At 33.4% G+C, this 23,838-nt stretch overlaps 1 protein-coding gene and 1 long non-coding RNA gene across 3 annotated transcripts; one reads left to right on the forward strand and one right to left on the reverse strand.

Annotated features, from left to right (window-relative positions):
* The first annotated feature begins 126 nt into the window (after positions 1 to 126).
* Positions 127 to 7,277, forward strand: LOC139982437 (uncharacterized). The gene is made up of 3 exons (XR_011798179.1): positions 127 to 1,904; positions 3,029 to 3,055; positions 3,691 to 7,277. It is a non-coding gene; the product is annotated as an uncharacterized lncRNA (long non-coding RNA).
* Positions 7,278 to 7,282: 5 nt separating this feature from the next.
* LOC139982435 (uncharacterized) lies at positions 7,283 to 23,011 on the reverse strand. Of its 2 annotated transcripts, none has more exons than XM_071995299.1 (18): positions 22,471 to 23,011; positions 18,703 to 19,023; positions 17,727 to 18,053; positions 17,054 to 17,179; positions 16,747 to 16,771; positions 16,053 to 16,120; positions 15,237 to 15,261; positions 14,908 to 14,945; positions 14,357 to 14,387; positions 14,191 to 14,243; positions 13,832 to 13,999; positions 12,822 to 12,932; positions 12,287 to 12,456; positions 10,521 to 10,640; positions 9,827 to 9,926; positions 8,994 to 9,090; positions 8,390 to 8,471; positions 7,283 to 8,202 (listed from the first exon to the last, which is right to left on the reverse strand). In XM_071995299.1, exons 1-18 carry the CDS (start codon positions 22,790 to 22,792, stop codon positions 8,032 to 8,034), a joined length of 2,355 nt encoding a protein of 784 aa, XP_071851400.1. In that variant the 5' UTR covers positions 22,793 to 23,011; the 3' UTR covers positions 7,283 to 8,031. The 2 variants fall into 2 exon arrangements, with proteins under 2 accessions (XP_071851400.1, XP_071851399.1); XM_071995298.1 differs by having other exon boundaries at positions 15,237 to 15,264.
* Positions 23,012 to 23,838: the final 827 nt, after the last annotated feature.

Below are 23,838 nucleotides of genomic sequence, written 5' to 3' on the forward strand. Positions count from 1 at the left end.
AAGTAAACTATTGAAAGTTCCAAAATCCGTCAGAAATTGAAATAAAAAAGATGAACCAATTGGTAACTTTTGATATTCAATGTTAAAAGAACGGCATGTTTATTTCACTTATAGAAATTCATTGCTTTTTTAGCTAAATTTACTTTGTAATTTAAAACATATTATAATATAAGTGCTAACAGCTCTTAACTGAACAATGTCACTGGTGTAACTAAATGTTTCAATGGTTGAAACCTTAATGTATTTTTTAGTCAGAATGAACATACTGACACAGAGCCACGAAAAGAAACAGAACTGATCAATTACATCTTGTGGAAATGAAATTGTCATTACTTACTGCTTTGACTTCATTCTAATTGTTTGATATGACTTCATTTCTTATATCATTTATTGCAGAAAGAAACCGTTGTTAATTTTGTTCTCTAATACGTCACGATGCGATAAACCCGAATAATAAATATGGCTCAAACTCAGTTTAGAATGACATCTGCTTAAACAGCTTCATAGAACACAAGACAGAACATTAAACACGTTGTTTATGAAAAAGACCAAATATCACCCGAAATAAGTACATTTAATTTCTAGGATTAATAAATGAAGTATAAAGTCACATCATTCCTCTTCTAGACTTATCATAGCAAGTTTCTTACAAGTAACAGTATGTTATCATTTATTCTGCTTCTGAATGATAGAATGACCAAATGCATATTAGCACAACGTATAACAAGGTAAACATTACGGATATTTTTTAGTCGGTTTGATATAGAATCAAATAACTCGATTACAATAAATTACAACTATTGGAGAAATTTAAACTATATTAATTAATACTCTATCACATTGAACATCTTTAACTGAGAAATTATACTTTATATTAAAACGGAACAAGCCCTAGTCTAATACTTTTGTTTGATTTTTTTAAATCTTTAATGAGTTGTTATTCGGAATTATTCGTAGAAATCACGTAATATATTGTATTCGGTTTAAACACAGAGTACCGATGGATTAGAAAATTATTGCCCATGAAGATTAAACAATGTTCTGCATTCTAAAATAATTGACTCTACCAATGTCCTAATTTTTCGTGTCCTGGAACAAAAACCATACTTTTTGCTCTTTGGTTTCGTTTGTCTGTAGTTGGTGGTTTTAAGATGTTAGGTAGAAAACAAGAACACCTCTTTCTAAGAAGAGTGAGAGACTTAATATTTATATTTTAGACCAGTGGCAGATATTTAGTAAGATTTATGGTTATAATAATGACTTATGATGACAAAAATGTAAGTGAAATAACAATAAGCTTAATACTTTTTGTAAGGATGGACATTTTTTCTTTAAACAGATGCATTATCTCAGCTTTGTTGAAAATAACAAAGCATAGTGGGATAAAGGTTGTACCAGATGGATATATTTAGACTATGAAGGAGCATATTTTTACAATGCAGGTTAATTGAACTATAATTTCAGTGTTCCTCATGTCCAGCTGGTCTTATTAAGTATATACGGTTTTGTACTGGGAAATTTCTATACGCAAAATGAGTCAAGACATGTACGTCCCTCAACATTGCCCATGGGCATGATCATGCACAAACGGCTCATCTCTAATTCTTTGAGTACAATCCATCTTTCATACAAGTGTAAAGATAACATATGTATGCTTTAAGAATTGACTAACACGTTGCTTTAATGATGGCATTTATCAATAATAACGAACGAACAGTAGGCCGCTACTAATTTTTCTTACTAGGCCTTGACCTGAAATCACTTAGAATATTATAATAGAATGTATAGTTCGTCAAATGCACACATTTTAAAGTACTTAATTTGTAAGTGATCAAAACGGCTGTCTTTTCTCTTTACATCAGCACAATGATGTCCATTTGACCGTTTTTGAGTACTACGTACAAGTAAGTATTACAAGTATATCACAGTATAGTGTTACCATTTCATACAAATCTCTTAAAGCTAACGGCTCGAATCCAAACGGAAGTGTAGCAGAACTTTTACTGAAGAATACACCAGTGCATGTCTGAATAACGTACCTACTAATGGTTAAATAACCATGTGCTAGTAATATGAAACTATACCTTCACTACCTTAGTCACAGAACTGATGATATATATTACGGTATAAATATTTAGAATGTTGTGTGGATGAAAGAGTTTACTTGTCTTTGAAACCAGATAAATATGTACCAATATTACAATTATTATTTTACAACATCAACTTGAAGATGAGTGCCGTTAGATCAAGGAGTTGGTCATACACAATACTCTCATCATATACAATGGTTCTGTGATTGGCTCATATGCAACAACATGACTGATAGGAATCAATCATAGTTCCAGCCTGGATTATCAGTTATTCTTGTAACCTTCGCTTACTGACTCAAATCACCTTCTTAACCCCTATTTCCTTGTGTTTTGCAGCAAAATTTAACCTAAACATCGTATTATTAAAGTTTCAAATCACGTTTATTTTTTTTCAGGATAACATAATTGTATAGCGTTTACTACTTTTAAATTGAAATGTATTTGCAAGCAAACATTTGCAAGGACAACTATTAGAGCATAACTTCAAGTACAAATAATCGAAAACATGTACTAAACATATAAAGGAAGACACTTTAATAACTACGGTTCACAAATGCTAGTAGATGTTCAATGGAATTGCGATGTATATTCACAACGACGGTAGCAGAAAGTGAATATAAATTTGTAATATGGAGGCTCTACGCAGAGGGTTAAAATTAAGAGGCGAGAAACATTCAAATTAACAACGACATTACCATATTTATCTGAGCTTTGATGTGAAAATCATATGATTATATCTGGCAACATAATTTAGTCTATCATCCTTACAGTGAATATAAGTCAATCCCTGCATCGATATACACTATGCTATATGAACAATCAAATGTAATTCAGCACATCTCTATCTAAATATTATCTCAAAAGTAACTAAGAAAGCTTTCACTATTATTAGCTTTCTATCCGGTAATTTGTAAAATGTCTATTCTATCTTGTTTCAGGTGAACAGATACCGAGACAAATATGCGGTAGGCTTCAAGTAATTTGTGCTTTCTTCTCTAATGAAGTAGTATTTTGCGTTTTAAATTTAATCAAATGATTAGAGCATGAACTGAAAGTTAAAAGAACTGCAAACATGCAGTTTACATTTGAGGGAAAAACTAATAATAACCACGACCAAAGAAGAGTAGTAGATGTTTAATGGAATTTTGATATACATTCACAACGACTGTAGCAGAGAACATAATTTAGTCTCTCATTCCATACAGTGAATATAATTCAAATTCTGTTTTGATATACACTAGGCTATATTAAAAATCACTTGTATTTAGGCACATCTCCATGTAAATACTATCTAACAAGTATTCTAAGAAATCTTAAAAGGCTAATATATTTCCATACGGTAAGTTGTAAGGTGTCTATTCTATCTTCTTTTAGATAATAATAATGCTAAGAAATGCTGAGGTAGGTTTCAAGTGCTTCCGATTTACTTCTTTAATGAAGTATTTTTTGCGTTTACATTTAATCAAAGCAAATAATTAACCATGGATGAAATTAAATGTGAATGAGAGGTCCCAATAACGTATAAGATATAAAAACTCAGTGAGTAATTGCTGAGCGATGCAAAATATTTATGATGACAAATATCTGACATTATCTACAGAGAGACCAAATGAACAAGAACCGTACGACATCGGAAGGGAAGTGATTTTCCGAAACTATACCAAGGATGTTGACAGGAAAATGCCAAAAACAACTGCAAACGGCCTTGCTTATTTCATGTTTTATTCAATCATATACATTCTGTTTCATCCTATCAATGAAAATATTATATATTATATATTATTATATATATATATATTAATGTACTATAATATCTAAACAAACAGTAAAGAAATAGGGTATTAAATGATATAGCTGAAAATAATCCACGAAATGTATTCTTACCATATGTTATGCTCTCGGATCAGATGTTGCACTAAATTAAAAAAAAAAGTTAGGGATCGCAACTTGGCTCGATTAACGATCTTTCTTGCCTTCCTGCGTGGCATGACATAATGTAACTATGTACTTTATAAACAATTGCAATGAGTAACTATTTCGTTTATTTGCGACGGTTTCAAACACCTTAAGGAACCTATATCTACAGTTTCTAAATACTCAAAGCTTCCCGAGTCAAACTCTGCCGTTGCGTGTGTATATAAGTATCACTAATCACCGATAGTTCACATACCCATAGGAACATGTAAGACGATTTGCATTTATGTTTCTTGTTTTCGGTGATTGATTATTAGGACATCAACATCAACTCCATATTTTATAAAAGAGAAATGTTATATAAGTGCTCTTGCAATATCATGGACCTTCGTATTCCACAATCTAAGATTAAAATTCAACTTAAGAAACATTCCGTTATGATTGTGTTTAAGAAACGTGAAGATTTAATAAGTAATTTAATGAGATTTAATGAGTAAGTAATGCATAGCGTTCCGTTGTAAAAAAAAAACTGCAGTTATTTGGTGTTAATCACATGAACGTAGAAGGTTGAACAGTTCGCAAACTTCCATATTATTATTTGAAATCATACTTGAATAGTCAAAGCCATAGCTAAGAACTGCACCTTCTTAGGATTTTCCTTATTTAATAGCATCAACATGTTCCTCAGATTCTCCTAAAACTAAATAACAAAAATGTTATGCCAATCATACAAAATAGGTGTTTGCATTAGTCTTCAGTTTTAATCATGTTGTCGGTAGTTGGCTCCCTGATAAGTTTTAATCTACGCTATCAGAATAGTATCTTCCTGCAATAAGTACAAAGACTTGTCTTGGTCCTTGTGTAATGATAGGTAAGTATAACAAACTGTTAACTGCCAATCTGTGAACGCCCCCCCCCCCCCCCGCCGCAAGCTTTGTTCTGCTTCTATGTCCTGCATGATGGCTACAATCTTAGTTAGCCATTACACTCTTTTCACGAAATTTGTCTCATTCAATTCATATTCGCAACGTTACCATAAAAATGAATTACATGTGTCAGTAAGCATGTATTTGAAACTTCTGTTATGTTTCTGAACTTTCAATTTTCTTGTACAGGACTTCAATACTAACAAATAATACATAATAATACAGAAAACAAATTTGTAAACCATCGTCGCTTGATTTGATTTCGTTAATTATCTGAAGCTTTAATCCTTTTTTAGATTCACAATGATGCATTTATCAAAATCAAGTCTTTCTATGTTTTCGTTGTTGTTTTACGTTTTCGAGAATCAAATAAGTCCCTATTTGAGTATTTTAAACTGTTAAGAAACAAACGTGTCTTGTCGTTTAATGAATGATGATGTTAAGGTATATTTAGCCATCGATACAGTGTCTTTGTTTTGCAGACAACACTGCTAACTTCAGTTATATAGTACATGCACAATCATTTTACCTTAAGGGGCTTTAAAATTATTATAATAATGTTGCATTTTGTAATTCTTTAGAGACCCCAAATAGGGACTTATTTTTTGTATTGCTCGTCGTTTGTTAAAAGTAATGAAGCAAAGTGTGATTGCTCTTGAAAATTAAGAAGAAACACAAAACTTTGAAATATTCTAATAGAGATGTATGTGATGTATTGTTACTGTTTCTCTGGTTTTAGAATACCTTATTTATGTATGTTATGTTTATTGTACACAGTGGAATGGTATACACATATTAGTCTGCATGGCTTAACCTTAACTTGTAATGGAATAACCGGGCAGAACAATCTACGTGATTCAAGTCGCAAACTGTTCTCTATGGTAACAAAGTTTATATTTACACTATACCGTCAAATTACAGGTTATATAGACAGTTCTGCACACACCAAGACTTCAAGAGTGTACTTTTCAAGATTCTTTTCTGATAGAATTTATAAGAGACAAATGGAGATTTGAGTGTGTTCAAAAACAGAATATCTAGGTTTTAATTATAATCAAAGTCATTGAATTATCAGCAAAGAAAGAAAGAAAAATAGTAGGGAATCACTGATTTCCCATAATTGATATCAGTAACAAAATCGATTTACTTTTGATGATATTACTTGATGGTTTAAGTATACTTTCCAATGAGTTGGCTGTGTGAGTAATTACAATAATGCGTACGTACTAATGAGAAATATACATTTTCATAATATGTATATACATTTTCAGAATCAGAATGCATTCAACTTGTTTCTTTTAGCAATGTAACATCATTTCATACTGTAACCGAAATTTACGTAGTAGTTTAACTTTACAGAGTTTTTTTGTACCATGTATTTACTGTTTTAAGCATAAAGTAATGTTGTAATTCTTTGCTGGGAGATCTCAGTTATCCTTCTAAGTTGCTAACTATGACGTTAGCAATCGTGCACCTGGCCTTTATTCGATTAGTGGGGCTTTCCGGTCTCCGGAATAGTGGTGACCGGAACTCAGAGGCGGTGTTCTTTGAAGTAGTACATTCTCGAACGCGTAAACATAGGCCATCGGCCATTCAGGCCAATACTGAAGGAGCTGATGTTAACGTGCAGCGTGGCGCTCTTTGTCAAAATATCGTACAAGAAGTTGGTATATTTCTAATACCACGGCATCGTGTCGTAACTGTTCGTAGACTTGTTAGTGCTCAAAATATTATTTAATATATTTGTGAGTCGTATGAATTGTTAGCCAACTGCGCTATTGTACTGAGGGAGATTACGCCCGGTTTTTTAGGAGTAACGTTATAGACCGATTGTCAACATTTACGTTACTCAGTAGCGCTCTGAACTGCGTAAAACTGTATGCACGTATGTAAAGATCAGTGCTTTGCTGTGAATGGTTTTATTTCAGTTAGTCCTAAGAAGCAACATTAGTGCAGTTGTCCTAGTTCAGCTTACATAAAGGAAGCTAGGTTAACTGATGCGCATTACGGCCATTTAGTCGGCCATTTACGCTGCGTTTGGCCCAGTGTTGGGGAATTGCGTTAACTGTAACGTTCTGCGTAATGCAATACTTTATGACCATTGCGTGCAAAAGAAGTCTTGAATAAACGGTACCACTGTTCCACGGGCACTTGAATATCTTCTCCATTGCTTTTTTTGTTGTTGTTGTCGAGTCTCTCTTTTGCCAACCCCAGCTTCAACAATTGCCACACTAGACAGGGAAGTGTCGTGACAATATTATGACCAAAATGGTTTATATGCCAAAATGTAAGTAGGCATATCCCCTTTAAGCACTTCTTTGGCAGTTGCCGGATTGTTCATTCCCATGACATTATCTTCCCTTTAAAGTAATATGATGTTTGAGAAATGCACATAGAATATTTCACCACATTAACATCTCAATCATCGGGTGAGCCAGTGACTATCAGACGTACGATAATACAATGTAATAACTGAACTATTTCCTTTGAAATCTTTAATATCGACCATGATTTTACTTTAGAGAACCTTAAACGTGGCTTCAGTGTGCTTGTTAAGCGTATCCTTGGCCTTCTTTTCAACGAAAGTGTTAAGAAAAGAGATCTCTTTGTTTCGTAACTTTGACCTTCAACTTGCCTTGTTAGTATTTTAAACTGCGTTGGGCTTATAGGAAATTGTTTGTAGGAAATTGCGTTGGGCTTATAAGTCTATAGTCCTTGCAACAACAGACAAACGTTTTCCACGGGGAGTCTACCACACGGAAAATGACTTTGTGACGAGAGTTGTTCCACTCTGACGTTATCAATACGGAATTTCAAGCATATTATGTAGTGGCTTACTGTGTATTTTGGTTACATTTTCCAAGCGAGCGGTTTCAGTCAAACAGAAAGCGGTTAGCTTAAAAATCGAATATTAGAGAGTTTTGAGGTTACTGAATGATAAAAATTGTCTTTGATCCATGCCTTCGTTATTCCTTTACTCTGCCTCTAATTAACCTAGCGTAGACAAAGGTTGATTTTTAAAGGCCTCACCAAAGTCATTTAAGCTACACACAAGACAATGCCCGGTATTAACCAATATTTTGTTGAATGAGATTATCGTATCAAGTGCTGTGCCTCTTCTCCACAATACTCAAAGTCCTTGCTACTCCACGTGTAGACTCATATGTGACCTCAGTATCTCTCTCTTGAGTATTCCCCTTCATCGGTACGTAAAGATCAAGTAGAGTGCTGTTTCGCATCGGAAATGTCTCTGTCATCTGTGCACCGGACACCTAAGGATGGAATATAAGTGTTTAAAAGTAAACTTCAAGACTGTCATCTATACGCCAGGTAAAGACTGTCTTCATATACTCCCAACCTTCTATAACACCACCCCCCCCCCCCTAACATAATACTTCATATCATATACGTCGTATGCTCAATGAGAAGAAACTAGTTAAAGAATCAATTTTGTTTTACCTGTGTTAAGGAGGATTTTAAGGTGTCAATTGTTGGTCGCAAAGAAGGATTTGTTTCCCAACATGAAAGCAAGACATCATTCCTGATGATAGAAGTATATATAAAACTATTGAAGATTCATCTGATATCAACTGTCTTTGTTTATAAATACACGTAAACAGATTATTGACTTCATAGTCTTTAGTCGCTAGCTTTTACGGAAAACCTTTTCTTATAAATTATTGTTTGACAGAAATCAAAGCTGAAACATATGTCAGGGTTACAGATTTTCAGCTACATATTAGAGGAAAACAAATATGAGGGCAGAAAGTTCCCTAAAAAGAATAAAATACAAAATGGTCGCTGCGTACTGGAGACGGAAATGTTTTTCATTTAAACAAATGTAGTCTGCTTCGCAATACACAGTGGACTGTAACAGAGATCGAAGAGCGTTAACATTAGGCGATGTAATCGCATGCCACCGGATACGGACAATGACCCCATTCGGCTGTAGTGTGTCATATGATGTTAAGTCTCAACACCGTTGATTGATTGCTTCCAATGGAATTGCGTCGAGAAAAGTATCCGTACATTTACATTCGCTGGAATCATTTCAGTCACTCACCTCATGTGACAGTACTTTTTCGGCCATTCATTAAGAACCATATCTGTTTCTATCACGTCATTAGTAGTATTATAATCAGAAGGAAAGGGGGATTTACCTGTGTGAAATAATCCACAAAGAATTTTTAAATGAATTTACGAGGTTGATACAGTACTACTATATATCTTACTCTGTTAGGCAATATCAAAAACACATAAACTGAAGCAGTTATTATATTGTTATAGTGATATTTTTATTCTTAAACAGTAAAACTGTTCGCTCGATCCTTTATCCATGTCCGTTAATGCTGGGTTAACACTGGCATTTTCCAACCGACCGGATATAAATACTACCTTGAATTTTTTACTATATATGCCACACAAAAGTCTGGCATGACGTTTATACCGGTCGGGATAAAGACATGTCTTCGTGGATGTGGTTTTCAATTGGATAATCGACTTTCGTTTTTAATTTATGAAATATTACTGGGATCTACGCACTGATCTTGCCCTGTTGTCCTTACGTTGATTGGGTATGAACATCTTTCAGAATATTTTCTCAGTTGACAATAATAGATAACATTACATTGAGGTATTTATTTACTTTTGAACGCCTACAAAACAAAGTACTATGTATTTCATGTCAATGTTTAAAAATCATCAATTTCTTTTCACCTTCAAACAACAAATTGCTACTGTATTCTTATTTAAGAGCAGAAACTAGAAGTATCTAGCGATAACAAAGGACTGCCATCATCTTGATATATTCTAATTCTCAGTTCATCTATCATATTTCTCATTTTTATAGTCAATCTGCATTATTATGCTCCAGTTATAAGGAAGATTGTATCTCACCATCTGATAGAATTTCCCAAACTACAACAGCTACGGACCAGATGTCACTAGCCCATGAATATTCCTTACGATGTAACGTCTCTGGTGGTAGCGACTTGAGCTAAGACAATGTTTGGATACAATCGAATTAATAATAAAAAAAATATATGGAAAAGAAAATAAGTGATTGGAATATATTAACTGAGGTCACGAACTACTTCAAATTCCAACAAATTAAAAGGATTCTTGGAACATGAATTTATTAGTAACCAAGTACGTAGTGGTTAAGCATTGTTCATGTTTAACTAAATAACAGATACCTATGTTCAAATGTAGATAAATTACTGTGCTTCTTAAAACCGAATTATAGAAAAACTTAAAAACTCTCTCTCTATTTGTCTGCTGCTTATTGGTGCAGACAAAGTGCATGATCTCCTATAGGATATTTATGTTTCCAGCAGGACGAGTAAGCGTTGTTACAGCAGTAGTAGTAACTACCCCAGAACTAATAGCATACCAGTTAAAAAAAAAGCGCCAGTGTTCATACACATTCATCATGTAAGTTGAGTCTGAAGAAAAGAACACTTCGCCGAACAGACTACATCCTCAGTCCCGCGCCTTAATCGTTTAGGTTCGTAGATATACGGGCGCAACATAAAGACAATTAATTAAAGAAATAATATGACATAAGTCCACGGGTATATCAATGAAATACCTTTGATTTCTTCACATTCAGTCTTTTAGTAGCATCTTCTGTCAAACAGAAATCATAAATCTTGCACACACCGTCTTGAGTTATAAGAATTTTTGATGTCGACAGTCCAGGGTGAAGAAACTTAATTGAGAAAAAAAGAAAAGAACGTCTGGGATATTATATAAAATTTACATATCAATAAGGAGTGGGCGTACACACACACTCTTTCCTTTTCCTGTCGCAATATTTGACTAAATGTACATACACAAGACAAACGTTTGTAACCAAATTAGCCAAACTTAAAAGGATTGTCTGGTGGCACAAAGAAGTTACCTTAAAAAATAGTAAATAATTTTCCAAAGATTTTGTCAAAGTATGAGAACGCTAATGTTGCGTTTGACAGAGAAACGATTTTTTAATCGTTAAGGATAGACATTTCAAAAATGATTTGAACAGTACAATACGTGACGTCAGCTCTCCCATAGCAGATTGCGTCATAACCCACCCTCCGCACAGTACCTATACGGTAATCACAACAAAAATCGCGTTTGTATACAGATAAATTTCTTCCTTAATTTCCGGTGAAATTTCTTAGAAATTAGATATGTTTTCAAAAACTCCTTAAAGCCGCCATGTACTAGATCGGTGGTTCCGTGGTCTTTGTGTAACACAAGGTAAATTTTAATAGCGGACTCTTCGTTGTTTAGGCTTTACATCGCGCTATCCAGCTCCAATGCGAAGAATGTTCGCATGTAGGCTATACTCAAACGTTGACAATCGGACAGTTCTGCGAAGCCTAAGCTTCTCAGTGCTACATTCTGCTCTGACAACGATTCCGATAAATTTCTTCCATAATTTCCGGTGAAATTTCTTATAAATCACATATGATTTCAAAAACTCCTTAAGCCACCATATATGTAGTAGATCGGTGGTTTCGTGGTCTTTGTGTAACAAAAGATAAGTTTTAACAGCAGACTCTTCGTTGTTTATGCATCGCGATATCCAGCTCCAGCGCGAAGAATGTTCGCGTGTATAGGCTACTCTAACGTTTACAATCGGACAGTTCTGCGAAGCCTAAGCTTCTCGGTGCTACATTCTGCTCTTTCGGTGTAACTAATACTTTTCAAGTTTCATTTTACTGTTTATTTGATCCGTGAATTTTATTTCAGCGATTTCGAAGAACAGTTTATGAACTGTGGTTTGAGTGTGAGTGTACTACGTGCAACGCTATACAAGTACACCAACTGGGCATCGTAGGATATACGTTCGCGAGTATGTACGTTATATATATTAGGCAATCCAATGTGTTACACGTGAGTTTATTTGCTGCGGAAATGGGAGTGCTAACTTCAAGTCGCCTGTTTTACCTATTTGCAAGCACTACATCAATCACCATATTGAAGCGTTCGAACAAACGGTACTTTTGGTGAGAAACTGGTGAAATTGAAAACCAGATTTCTACAAGAAGAAAACGTCGAATGGCGACAATTTTTACATGGTTTGAAAGAAAAAAATAATAACTACAAGGACAATGTATCAAATTCGTCCACCAGACAATTCCTTTAACTTGCCGGTGATAAGAACAGTTGTTACATTTCAGTTTAAGGTCAGACTACAAGATGAAATAATTGACATGCTTATAAAAAGACAAATGTTTAGAGACAAATGGTATTATAGTCTCATAAAATCTCATAGCATTGAATTGTTGTGATAACAAACAATGGTATAATATATTAAAAGTATTACGGAGTCTGGTGATCTTTGTTCTATCAATTTCCTAGACTTACCCCGTAAGAATGAATGAGTTCCATTCCCTCTAAAATATCCATGATAAATCGTTTCACCTCAAATTCAGTAAAGGAATAATTGTCGTCGTTGTTTTCTGCAAGCTGAGAGCTACCTAATCGGGCAACCAATGTCTCACAGACAAAATGTTCTTGTACCAGATACAAATGTGCTATTAAGGAGATTCAAGCGAAACACGTACATTAACAAGTATCAGTGTTCCATACTTGGTATAGCTAAATTGACTTAAAGGTATTCAAAATGAAGTTCCATTGTATAAGGAAGATTACATCGTATTACAATTGAATGATAAGTTGATATTTTCTACATAGCTTGGTGACGGTTCTGTCTTTTTTTGTCTGTATACAAGATATTGTATTCATCACCTTCAATATATATATATGCTAGGGGAATGATTGGTGTCTTGCAATAACAAAGTTGGTGCAACTATATATTTCATGAGATCATTTGGTTGTTCCCAGAGACGTATACATGCAATTACTTGAACCTGGATAATGCGAAGCAATAGTAACTTACCAGCATCAATACATATGCCCTCTGCAGCTGGAATACTTCTGCTATTCGGTAATTCAAGAACTCGTTTTACAAAGTCATCCCAGTGAACATCCTCCCTTTGCATTGCATTTTCTAGCAAAAAATGATTGACATCATTCATAAGTGAGAATAATATGTGGTATAAACTGGTTAATTTTTTTCAACGAATAGTAAGTATTGGCAAACAGCTCATAGCATCATACGAGTATCTGTATCTCCTGTACTCTCGGCTTTCATGTAATATACGGTTACGTCTCTAGAGACGTCTTGTTTAAAGGTTTTATGTTTGCTGCTGTAATTAATGTTTAATGTTAATGTATCATAAGCTTCATAAAACATGTAGATTATATAGATGTCAGATAATTAATAATTTATTTCAATTCATAAACAACAAGTTGGTAATTGTTACTATTTCTTATATACACCGTGTATGCGACTATGTAAAAATGTCTAGCCGATGAATCGTTCGGGAAAAGTATATATTTATATATATATATATATATATATATATATATATATATATATATATATATATATATATATATGTATATATATATATATATAAATATATATATATATATATATATATATATATATATATATATATATATATATATATATATATATATATATATATATATATATATATTATTCTACTCGTCAACTCGCATTTGCTTTTAAATCATTACAGAGCAGCTGCATATTAAATTATTTAATGAAATAGCTACGGAACTCAAGATGTTCTCCTGACTGATATTAGCACATTATACTCAAATGCGACCAACATTTGAAATATAACCGCATTCCGATAATCAGTGTACATGAATAAATACAATAAAATAAGCCTGTAATTTCTTCTTGTGGGCTGCAATATGAATGGTCGTTTCTTGCTCATGTAACGAGGCTAGGTAGTAATCTTTCTGTCGACATTAACTTTAATATAATGATTCAGGACACATAACGTTTTCTTGGCAATGATGTAAACTACTAACCAGATACAGTGGTGATCAGAACACACTTTTTCTTGTTATTATATGTTTTTATAGTCCCCATCCATCGGTTATATACGTCGCTGGTTTTAATATTGAGAATCAATCTCATATCTTTGGCGTAAAATATTCTCCCCTGTGTGGCTGTCTCTTTCACTGAAGAGTAGTAAACTACAAATATAGATAAGAGTATCAAAATATTGATTCAATAAATGTAATTAAAACATATGAACTGCATACCCCCCTCCCAAAAAAAAAAAAAAAAAGAAGAAGCATGTTTGGTAAGAAAGGAAAGGACTGGTTGCAATTTTCGCATATAACAATGTAAAATATTAAGATGTCATATCATTGTAAACACTCACCGTTTTCATTTTCAATATCAATTGTAAGTTCCGGTACTTCTGGTAGCTTTAGACTATAAAAACAAGAGCACAAAATGAAAAATGTATTTTTGTTTCAATGTCATGTTAATTACGTATCTTTTTGTTGAAAAGTTTAAGTATATATCTTGTTTTCAAATAGTATTACCTCGGTGGTTTGGGATATTTTTCTTTAGGACCTAAGAAGAAAGCAAGAAAATATCGTAATATTAACATGCTTGTGTTCTTGACTCTTTTCTTAAATTGCGGAAAATGAAAGAAAGAGAAATAAAACTAGACGATTGTAAGAGGCAGTTGTTTCACAGCAGTGATGAATAAAGTATGACGTGTGTCACAAATTCATACTGATCTATAATGGATCTTGGTTATTAAGTGTTCAATCAAAACTACAATCAGCTTATAATCCTAAACAACAATATATAATTCACAATCGTCTCAATGTTCAGTTTTTTAAAACATGTATTAATTAATCTTGAGTAATATTTAGACGCAACTACAGGTATACGGCGGAGGCAGGATGTTGTGTATCCTCCAAATTTTCAAAACATATTCAACAATGCTTGTTCATACCTATTTTGTTGGGGTGTCTTTGCCGTCCTTTCAAACCGATGTCAACGCATAGTGCACTTGGTAAACGACATATGTAAATCTTTTACTACCTTTACTTCCAAACAACTTCCCAAAAAAATCAATACTCACCAAATTCTTCATTTATTCGTGCATTATCCATGGTTGTTCTATGAAAGATTCGATATTAAACATAAATGAACATAACATATTAATCTCCAGTTTGAAATAATATAATTAGTTCTTTACTTGAAACACGATTCAGCTTTCCTGAGCAAGAAGTGAAACAATCTGGAATGACACATTATATATGTTTTAAGTACAGATTAAAAAAACAAAACAAACAAACATAATATTCATGTTGAAGGAATCATATTTGATATCCTAAATCTAAAGTAAAAGTGATGTTCTTGTCCTAAAATATTGTTTTATTAACGAAATTTAAAAATGCAGATACTCACGAAACCCTACCGCTCATTTCACATTCTTCTTCATATTGTAAAACAAGAACAAGAACAGCAATTAAAATGTAAAATATTTATGATTGTTTTCATGATTTATATTATATTATATATTTATTATATTATATTATTATATTATATTATTATATATGGTATATATTTTCACAAATATCGTATAGCACGTTGTGAGACTTACGTTAATTCTCTTTGTTTTTTATTTTAATTATTTACTTCCGTTTCACAAGTTGTACTAAGTATAGTTTAACTTACACTTTGTCGTCCTGGCTGGATTTAATGATCTTACTACCTTTTGTAAATTGTCAACATTTACTTTAAATTTCTGGGTGTTCGCCTCTCCATTATACACCCAGTCATCAATACTCATTAAACCAAGCAATAATATGTCTCAGTTAGAAACTAACCACAAACCTTGTTGTCAGATACCGGTACTTAAAACGATCATTAACATCCATGACTGGCATAACTGATTAATTTCAATAACCCTATGTGACACAATATACGGATAAGTGTCAAAGTAAAATCAAATTATGCTTAACCCGCTTAACGTATTCTTGCATTACTTTCTCTGTTGGTTTCTGAATATATTGTACAACCATATAAATAAGTGGTACATTTTATAAGGTGGAATCTGAACGGCATCTATAAATTACGTGAATGCTACTACGTGGATATAGCCCATGATCTGATATATCTGTGTGATTCGAAATCCATGATATAACTTGTCATCTTTATTCTACTTGCAAATAATTTAAATCCCCCCCTCAAAAAAAAGAGATTATTTAAAACGGTACTTACCATCACCGTTTTCTTCATTAATCTTATATTTTCCTCCTTGTAAGTTTGTGTCTAATGTACCCGGATTCCTTCAACAAGGGAAAAAATGCAATATTTAAATTAAATTAACCGTACAATAGATAATCAAACAACGTCATAACTGTTATATTGACTCAATATTGACTGCGATGAACCAAGTAAGTTATTACACCAGGCGCTCTCAAAATGTTGTTATATTCTTTCTACCATATGATTAAAATGCAACGTGTCAGCGAAGTTAATCAACATCCCGTTTCTGAATCGCATCTTTGATGGATATGTGTTTTAACTCTTTAATAATCTTTATTCAGTCAGAGATTTCCAAATCAACGTTAAAATTTAATGCATTTAATCGGTACTTCGTTCCTAATAAAGTCGTGGTATGAATGGTTTCAAATCGAATTATACCCCTAATTTAATACATGGGACTAGTTTAACATACTTGGGCATATCCCAGTTACGGCGTTTAACTATAAAGTGAGAAAAAGTACTTTTGCAAACATTACTATACGGTAATGAAAGCAGAGATCATCACGTTAAATACGATATCCCACATAAAGGTACAAATCAATATTATGCAGCAATGCAAAAATTAGTGTCTCCTTATTTGGAAGTACAAAGATACAATGAAAATTTAAATTATTTTACGAAGTAATGTTATATTCGATTTACTCACATTTGTCGAAGAGATGTTCGGACACCTGTCACGGCAAAGATAATAAATCGTTACATATTGTACCCCGTTGATGGGATATACATCCATACATTCAGTTCAATAGAAGTAATGTCTAAATAAATATTTGTTTTGGTGGTAGCTAAAATTTAGAAAAAGTAGCACCACAGATGTAGATATATAGCGTGAAAAAACTGTAACTAGAATACAGTTAATACTTTTTGGTAATATGGACAATGTAATACAGTGGAGAACCTCACGGTTTGAAACAAGAATTATTTCATAGAAATGAGGGAACAATTTCACGTACCTCTAACTTTGTGAATGAAGAACGTGAATACTCCAATTAAGATGAAAAGAAAACACCCAGATATTGCAAATAGATATGATTTATCGCTATTCTGTGCAGGAGGTTGTAATGTTGGTACCATGTCATCTGCACAAGAGAGATGTGGATATTTGAGAAAGAAGTGGAGATTATGTGATGATAATTTAGTGGACAATTGTCTTAATATAAAATTCACATACCAAGTTTAGCCGTGAGCGGCGACGTGAATAACATAGGTTGCTAAGAAACACGTGTCATCCTTAATTAAACATTTAAACCATTCAATGACGTTATTCATTTTTTTTTTCGAGTCTAATTTAATGTTCATTTTTTTTTATTTGTTAATGTACCTTATAATCTGTATGGATTAAAGTAGCTGGTGTCCTTTTTGTAGGTTGTCAACTCTTATTTTCACAGTAATGATTTTCACGACAGAGCCCACTTACACTCTTGCCCTTACGAACATTTATGTAGTTTTATGATTGATCAGAATTGCTGTAGTTAGTTCCTGTAAATAGCAAGTCATATTTAGCCCCACCCCCCCCCGCCAACAATAAAATATTTACACTTATGAATATGTATTAATGATGGATATCAATTCTAGGCAAAACACGGGGTCAATCCATCAGTGTCAATGTATTAAAGGGAAACACACCGTCTGTCCTCTGTGTGTGTTTAAGCTGGTATCGTAGTACAGATGTGATTGGGTTACCGTAATGTCCCAGGGTAACACATGATATGTTCCCTTTAGGTACCGTGGCGTCTGGTTGAAACGTCATATAGCTTAATGTCTCAAAAGTTCCATTAGTGTTTGTTGTGTAAGAACTTGAGCTCATATCTGATTGGCCGTTAATTAACCACTCCAGTTCGGCCGCTGGTCTTGCATTGGCCGCTCGACAAGTTGCGTTCGCACCACCTGATTCGATGTAGATGACGTCACTGGACATATGGTCGTTAATGAAGAGCTGTACTGTAGGAAGAACTTCAAACGCAAATAGAAATTAAACATACAACTTTGTATTTATTTATTCATTCATTCCAGTATATATACATTCTATAAAGAGGAGTTATTACATACGTTAACAGGAAGAATGACCGATATGAAAGGAAAAGAAAAAGTTAAGATGATATGATATCATATTACAGATATCTACACATACAATTAACACAAACAACGCTATCATAAAACAAACTACAACAAACTTTTCTCATTTGCTCAGATGGAATATATACAGCAGCATGGTATATGAAAGATTTTCTGTAAACTTGTTTTCTGCATTTTTGCAAGATGTAGGGATTTCTTAGATTTTGCTCAATTTGTGCAGGAGGCTTTTCAGTACAGTATAACAATCGTCTATTCAGTATACGTTAGGGTTTTAAAGAGTAGCTTATAGTTATAGTCTGTAAACAATATGTCACGAGATGGGAAAAATTTTCGGATGCTAGAAGGGGGAGAAGAGGGGATACAAACTATACTAAACGTTTCTAAACTCATGGCTTCAACTTAATGTAGTCAAAGTCATCCAATTCCCTAATTGTCTTGGTAGATTTCGTTCAAGAAATAACTGCAAAAGAAAACAGAAAACACCATTTTCACGAGAGCAGCCTAACAGGGAGAGAGATATACGTACCATAGGTTATGTACTTTTTCTCGTCCTGTTGTGAAGGTGACGTCACCTGGGGGCTGCTTCGACATGTTATGTTTCCTGTCGGATGTGTAAGTGTGATCAAGAAGGAGGCCCTCGTGTTGTAATATCCACTGCTAGATGTAGGGAGTACAGCCATTGTTGTTGGCTGTAAGGATATCCCATCTATTACCAATGTTAGATTTACAGATGGTCTGCCTCCAATTGCGTAGCAGCTGAACGTTATGTTACAGCCATGCTCTACGACTATTTCGTTGTGTTCTGTAGACTTATCCGTCTCTGTACTCATACTAATCGTCGGTGGAACTGTCGGTAGATGGACGGTATATGATTTATTATATATACATACATATATATGTATATATATATATATATAAATATATATATAATATATATATATATATATACTATGCATATTTACATTACGATACATTTTTAATCTTAATGTAGCGTACTAGTGAGATAGTTGAAACAAGGACATTATTGATTATCGAAGTGTTTTATGTCACCTTTTATGGTCCTGTATGCAAATTCACTATTGAAACCAAGCAGTAAAGCATTATCCAGAACCATTTCAGCACGATGATGTATGAGGCTCAACCATAATTTCGTACTACGAGCACGGAGGAGGGGTATCAAGTCTAAGGTCTGATTTCGTCCAGTAGAAGGATTCTCAGGGGTCCCACTCTCCTTTAAGAAATGTTTGGAATCTTGGATGTTTCCAAACAATGTTGAGGAATGTCAATTGTTTGGATTGTACTGAACTTACATGATATATATCTATATACTTTGTAAGTTCGTCTGGGTGAGGCTTAGATTAACTGATTAACTATTAGGTGAACCAAGATGAAGTATAACATAGATGGGAGAAACAACGCCCGTTCAGATATAATGCCCTCTAACTATGTACTGGAGAGTTTATCAACACATGAAATGATTAGGAGGTTTATTCGGTGCCCCTTCAATCTACGTATGATTACACTAAAAAATGATGCTGAGGTATAAACAATTCAATATATGTGATGTACTGAGATGACGACCTTTATATAACTAAGCCTGACCTTTCTATGAAGGACAAGGAAATCAAATCGTTTTGTTAGTTCTTGGTTGAGGGTAAGTTGACCGTATGATTAAGTTTATAAATAATGTACCATCAAATTTTGAACAATTTCCAGCGGACAGTGAAAATAATTAAAGATGAAAGAAAATGTTATCGCCAATCCCTCTTGGATAGCAGTCAATATGGCGACTCGTGGTATCATATTTAATGGTATTAAAACATTGCAAAAAATGGATCCTTCATTCTAGTTTTGTATGATTTTAAGCGCTCAAGTTGCCGATCGATAGGTTTTCATAGTCACTTTTAAGTTGCTATCTAACAATCAATCAATGAATAGTTCGGAAAATATCAAGATAACAGGCGACAATGCACATAACTTCAAAGGATCCATACTTCCTTGTTTCTCCATGTCTACAATTTCTTAGTTTAGAATAAATGCAACTTTTTTCTAGTTTTTTAGAGAGCTCTATTCATTCCAATTCATGCCCTGAGAGTGAAAGTATTCAATTCGTGGCTGTATTGTAAACTTTAGTTAATATATTTATTGAGCTTTGTATAAGAGTGCTCTTTGTTTTATTTTCAATTAACATTCAATAATATCGAAACTATCACGTTTCATTCATTTATTGAATTTTACTAGTTGTTTGTAACGGTTTGAAGTAGAAAATTGTTAGGCAGAGAAAATGAAACAAATTCTTCGAAACTTGATCTCAGCTTAATTTGTGATAAACAATGGCAAACCGACACTCTGTATATGAATTCATTAGGTTTTATTATCTCAACCATAAATCTTTGAACTATAAATAAAACGATTATTGAAGTCTCTTTTGACAGTAGGTCTTTTTAATATGTTTAAACCTTGATATAACAATGACCACTGAGAATGAAACCAAATTCAAACTGACAACGTTGTTGTTGCTTTTTAGTTCAATCTATGAGAACTACGAAATCTTTGTTTCTTTCAGAAATATATGTCTCTGTATTGTTATATATACCGCTTTAACCTTACAAGTACACTAACCTAACGATTAAAGTGATCTGATTAATGATTTCAATGAAGTGAATTTAACGTGTATATTGTTTATACAATCTCTATAACATGTGCTATGAATATAACACTTTCGAATCTAGTTTACATAGACGGGTACATACCCGAGATAAATAGGTCAAGAGATATACCTCGGTTGTATAGTGAAGGTGTGACAGAAGTCACGAAAGGAAATCATGTTAAAAACTTAAGTTTCTTATGGTTTATTGCACTTGGGAACAGTTTACTCATATGCATGGTATGAAACATGACAAACCAGATATGATACCCTAATTATCAAAACCAAAATTAAAACATTTCAAAATCCTTCCTTAATGGAATCTCTCTGAAGTGCGTAATGTTTAAATATAGAAAGTATACATTACTGCAAGTTAAAATGTTATGCAATAAACTTAAACCTCAAACTGGTGTATGTACTAAAAACGTTGTTGGAAATATTTTAGAAAATACTTTAATATTAAATAATCTGGTCTAATACCAATCGTTTAATTCATGACTCATGTTGAAATTGATATTGAACTTAAAAAAATATATATATATAGTCCAATGGAAGTTAAGTCGCCCCAAGATTCCACAATACGATAGGTTCCTGAAACTTCACTTATTACTGTACAATGAATCAATCATTTTTAATTCTAACTTGGCAAATGCTGCTAAATAAATAGCTGTGTAGACATGATGTGATTTTTCTTTATTTACAAGTTCCAAGTAAACCAATTTACAATTTGGTTAAAAGCAAAATGCATTTGCATCTGTATTCTTGCGGTACCTATACAGTATTGTGTTAACGTCTTCTTGTAGCCCAGTATCCAATAGTTAATATCTTGCTTACTGTTAGAATCAGCAAACGGATTTTTATCTGAGTTTAATCAATTGTTTTCTTTTGGACTGAAATTTGAAGAAAAAAAAACATGATCACGGCTTATTTGTGGATAAGAAAACAAGGATTTCTGTCTTTTAAAATATGAAAATAACCCATAAAACGTAATTGAGTAAAGGCAAACATTACCATTATCCCCAGCATTTGAAAAAAAAATTAAACCGATTTTATAATTAGTGTAATTAAACCTACAGAAAAAAATGTCCTTAAAATTGTTTTTCATTTAATTTTGAGTAATGAATAATTGGTCGTGAATAAAGTATGTGGAAGTTAGATATATTCCATTCCACGTTATGCAAAATATTTCATCACAAACTTTCATTAACTGATCACATGTACTTGTTTTTAAGTTATATTTTTCTTTGCTGCTATAGATCCGTTACTGGCTTAAAATGAACGTCATTATGTTATTAAATTAAGTAAATAATCTTCTTATCATAAATAGCAAGATTTTTTATCAATCTACACATTATGTAAAATATTAAGCATAAACATAATTTTAACTTAATTTCTAAGTCAACCCCTTGAATAGATTGTAAAATCATTAAATGTGATCGTAATTTCAGTCAAGTTACAAAGAAGAAACATTTCGGTCGTTTCTTGTTTTTATCAACTGTCATTTCAGTACAATAGACAGTACCTGCTTTTCATTTTTGTGTGGATGATGAACCGTTAGTAATTTACTGGTGACAATTTATTACAACACAACACATATATCATAGAGAAAGAAAAGAAAAGAAATCAACAGAAATATATGTTACCCACCTTCTATCCGTAATGAATAATTTCTTATGTTGATTTCGTCGCAAATACACTGGTATATGCCTTCATGTACGAGAGACACAGAATCAATATACAGGGAACCATTATTATCAAGCAAAATTGTGAGTTTTATAGGACTTTTTAAAGGAACTTTATTAAAAAACAGATATCCATTCTGAAATTTCCAATTCTTATTTTGCATAGTCTCACAACTAGTTTCAAATAAAACGGAGTCTGATATTTTCTTCACTATCGGAAAACTTCCGAAAGTATACTGGATGAAAATGGTTAATACCAAGCAACGTAGTAGAATCGACGAAGACATTACGTAGAGTAAATGAAAACGTGTTACAAAAGTTATCCAAAGAAAAGCAGGACCGGGTAACTTCGTTCCTAAGGGAGATTCATTTAGCTCAAAATGCTCACGTATTTCTACGTCATTCCATGTACGGCACTTTTACTAAGATGTTGAAGCCACACCAGAGTTGGTTGTTCAGTGACATTCTATAACACTTATAGTTGAATCTATGACTTTGTAGCACAATGGAAACGTTCGCACTTACTTTGTTCCTCGGTCTCTCGACCTTTACTTTCGTTTTAGTAATGGTAAGGAAGCTAGTGCGTGACTGAAACATTGCATTAAATATTCTTCAATACGACATTTTGTTCTTTCCTAACAGTATTCTACTGAAGAAAGTCAAATGGCAACAACAGCAGCACAATTATCCGCGAAGAGGGACGCCTGGAAGTAAAATGGACAGGGGGATATGGTGAGAAGAATCTTGCGTAGCCCGTTCTGTGCAGTCTCTGGCTGCACTGCGTGCGGGCAGCGTGGAGTCCAGGTGCCGTGGCCCGGTAGGGGTCCTGGGGGCAGATTTCCCTGGAAGCTCTTGTAATTAGGAACTCGTGAGATATTATCTGGCCTTCTGGAACCGAAATAAAAATATATTTTGTTTTATTAGTTTACATGTTAATATTGATCCTAATCTGTTAGTACAAAATATGATCAATTGTAACCAGTATAGTAAAATGTTTAATCGACTTTATTTCAATTAAGATATTGACTTATGGTAAACAAATAAACTTTTAGCTAAAGTTATAAGAAGAAAGGCACTTCCTGTCACCCTAATTGTAGGCCAATTCCTACCCCTCCCCCGTTCCTTGTCCCTGTGCTATGAACTCAAGTGAATGGCAGAGCCGATCGACCCTTTGCCTCCATGCTGCATATATATGGCTTTCTGTGTACCTTAAATTGCTAGTGATATATTGCATAGGCCTACATTCACATATAACTTATCGTGTATGCGTAAGCTGACCTTGTGAAGCTTTGGACTGCATGTATTGTAAATTTATAGAAATATTATATATAAC

Source organism: Apostichopus japonicus, chromosome 16 (genome assembly GCF_037975245.1).
Source record: "Apostichopus japonicus isolate 1M-3 chromosome 16, ASM3797524v1, whole genome shotgun sequence".
Classification (NCBI taxonomy): Eukaryota; Metazoa; Echinodermata; class Holothuroidea; order Aspidochirotida; family Stichopodidae; genus Apostichopus; species Apostichopus japonicus.